This window comes from Aplysia californica, unplaced genomic scaffold, assembly GCF_000002075.1.
Source record: "Aplysia californica isolate F4 #8 unplaced genomic scaffold, AplCal3.0 scaffold00043, whole genome shotgun sequence".
Classification (NCBI taxonomy): domain Eukaryota; kingdom Metazoa; phylum Mollusca; class Gastropoda; order Aplysiida; family Aplysiidae; genus Aplysia; species Aplysia californica.
In genome coordinates this window covers 759,593-762,314 of record NW_004797313.1, presented here as the reverse complement: position 1 = coordinate 762,314, position 2,722 = coordinate 759,593, and the positions used below count along the sequence as shown (strand labels likewise).

The 2,722-nt window shown below is 36.4% G+C and overlaps 1 protein-coding gene across 1 annotated transcript in view; it reads left to right on the top strand.

Moving 5' to 3' along the window:
• Window positions 1-2,722, top strand: part of LOC101854392 (adhesion G-protein coupled receptor V1) — a 108,504-nt gene that overhangs the window by 7,834 nt on the left and 97,948 nt on the right. Inside the window, exons 7-9 of the mRNA XM_035968175.1 lie at window positions 82-118; window positions 739-1,132; window positions 2,439-2,563. Coding sequence (XP_035824068.1) covers window positions 82-118; window positions 739-1,132; window positions 2,439-2,563 — 556 coding nt within the window. The remainder of the gene's footprint in view (window positions 1-81; window positions 119-738; window positions 1,133-2,438; window positions 2,564-2,722) is intronic.

Below are 2,722 nucleotides of genomic sequence, written 5' to 3'. Positions count from 1 at the left end.
GCTTATTAATTTTTATTTTTTTTGCGTGCACCCCCACCCCCTCCACTCCTTATTCCATACCCCCCATTTATTCTTTTCCAGCTTGCCACGACCGACGATCATGTAAACATGTTATTATGTTTGTAAACCATAACTCCTTGTTTGATTAGTCAGTATTTTTTGGTGGTGTATGATAACTGCTCAGAACACTGTTTTGAATGAGTGAAAGTTCTTAATTTCCCTTGACTGACAATGGTGTTCATGGTTTCTTGACTCATGACTAAAAGATGGTGGGTTTAATTCTTGGCTGTCATAGGTGTGAAGTTTTGTACCCTTAGGATGGATCTTACTCCCCTCAGATGCCAGTTTGGTACTTCTTGTAGCCAATCTGCTGGGCAGTATTTCAGAGACAGGTCACTCGTCTCCTGTCCTTGAGGTGATACTGTGATATCTTCTCCGCTCCTGGCTATGTAAACTTCAACAAATCCTCATTGCTCTGCAACGAACTTCATTTTTCTTACTATAAAAAACTATTACTACTATTAGTAAGGTTTACTGTAGACTGTCTAGATACATTGTGGAGCAATGATATAATTTTGCTTACTTATACATGTATCTTTATTTTTTGGATAATGCCACAGCCTGGCTGGCTAACAAAAATATATTTTTTAAATGGAAAAAGGACTTTGAATTGAATAGAGGGCATGTTTGTTAGTACGAGTGGACAAGATTGTAATTAATTTTTCATTTAATCTGCAGGTGTGCTTTTTTTTAGTGATGGACAAAATGAGGCTGTGATATCCCTGACAATTGTTCAAGACAACACACCCGAGCCAGCTGAAAAGTTTCAGTTGATGCTGCAGACAGCTTTTGTTACAGGAAATGCTAGAGTGGAGGGTATTTCCACAGCATTTCTCCTTCTTGAAGACAGTGACAATGTTTATGGGACAGTAGAATTTGGACCAGGAACTGACCATAAGCTTGTGACAGTAAGCATATCATGTGAAGTTGCAAGAAATTATATAATAGATTTAAATGGCAATCTTTTTAAAAGCTCCTATCTTTATTTTGTAATGCCACAGACTCTGCTTGTGGTAAGTGCCAAAGTTTGTTTCCTTTATAGAACAATTAATATAAATGCTTCGAAATTAGAGTTTTAAACTCCAAGTCCACTATTGGCTAGAAGTTTGTAGTTCTTTTCCCTATCTCTAAAATAACTGTTGTGCTGGATGAACTTGATGTCCAGCTCTATAGATTTATTTGCCTTTTATGGCTTTATTGATTTTATTCAATGAATTGCTCTTTTCATGACTGGTTTTATTGCGCACATATTATGACCTCTAAAATTTCCCTGCTTGAAAGAAAACTCATATTTGCAAAAATGAATATTTTCAAAAGGCCAGAAAATAATCTCATGTGTTCATCAAATTTCGAATCATATCATGTTGGTAGGCCTACTGCTTTTAACATTAAGATGATGGGATACACCATTTTGTTCTGATCATGGTGATAAGTGGAGGTCCTACATAAAAAAACAACAGGATATAGTATTTCAGTAGCAATGTCAGCGAGTTAATTTCATTTTCAGAATGTTTCCCCTCGACTGCTTCAACTGTCAATCACTCGATCAGGCGGAAGGTCAAGCGAGCTGAAAGCAAATGTTTCTGTGACATACGATGACGGGAGTCGTTTATTAGACGATGGTTTGTTTTACGAGTGCATTTCACTGTTTTTCATTGTTCATCTTCATCATCTTTGCCTTTCTCATCCTAGGTCAGGGTATAGGCCACGAACAAATATTTTCCACCTATCCCTATCCTGGGCTTGCCTCTTGATGTTATTCCATGTCTTCCCACTTTTCTGTCATTGTTCATAAGTAGAGGGAAATATAATGTTGTAATCTAACATTCATATGGGGAAAACTAGGAAAGATTTTTTTGAGTTCTTTGATCAATATATTATTGGTATTCTTGGATAGCAGTAAGGGTAGTGGGACACTAGTGTTCACAAAGCTTTTAAAAATGCATAAGAATTACTGATTTACTCTGAGGTTATCAAGTCTGCTGCGGAGAGACAAATTTTGTCTCTAGCTGATATCGAAGTATATAATATGCGGTGTTTCATGTTTCTAAGGAGATTTTTTTTCTTGTGATTTGTTTTAATCTGGTTATGAGATTTTAAGAACTCATTTAATGCACTCTCTCCTCTGCAAGTAAACAAATCTCTTCAACCTATGGCAGATAGAAAAAGTAATGTATTTTCAGGGTTCCTCTTGAATTTTTTTAAACTGTAGGGTTCTATAATATATAATGTTCTCATTTCTTGATTGAGGCATATAAATTGAAATTTTAGATGATTTCCTTCTGTTTGCCTCATGTTGATATTTTGTGTAGTTTTGTTTATGAGAAAATGTACACAGTTTGATATCTTTTTTCAGACTCTGTGTTTGTGTCTTCAAGCATAGAGGCCACGCTTCCTGAGGGGGAAGATCCTATTGTGATAAGTTTTGAACTGCAGCCAACAACATTTCTTGTTGTTGGTGGAGAGTTTCAAGCTACAATTACTGAGCTGGGATTTGAAATAGGTGAGATATTTAGGTTTTTTTGTTCACTAATTCACCCTACCCCCAAACTCTGTACATTACACTCACCATACACTTTAACATCAGATCTTGTGACATATGGGCTTGCACACATAAACTTCTCTCTCACACACACACACACACACACACACACACACACAC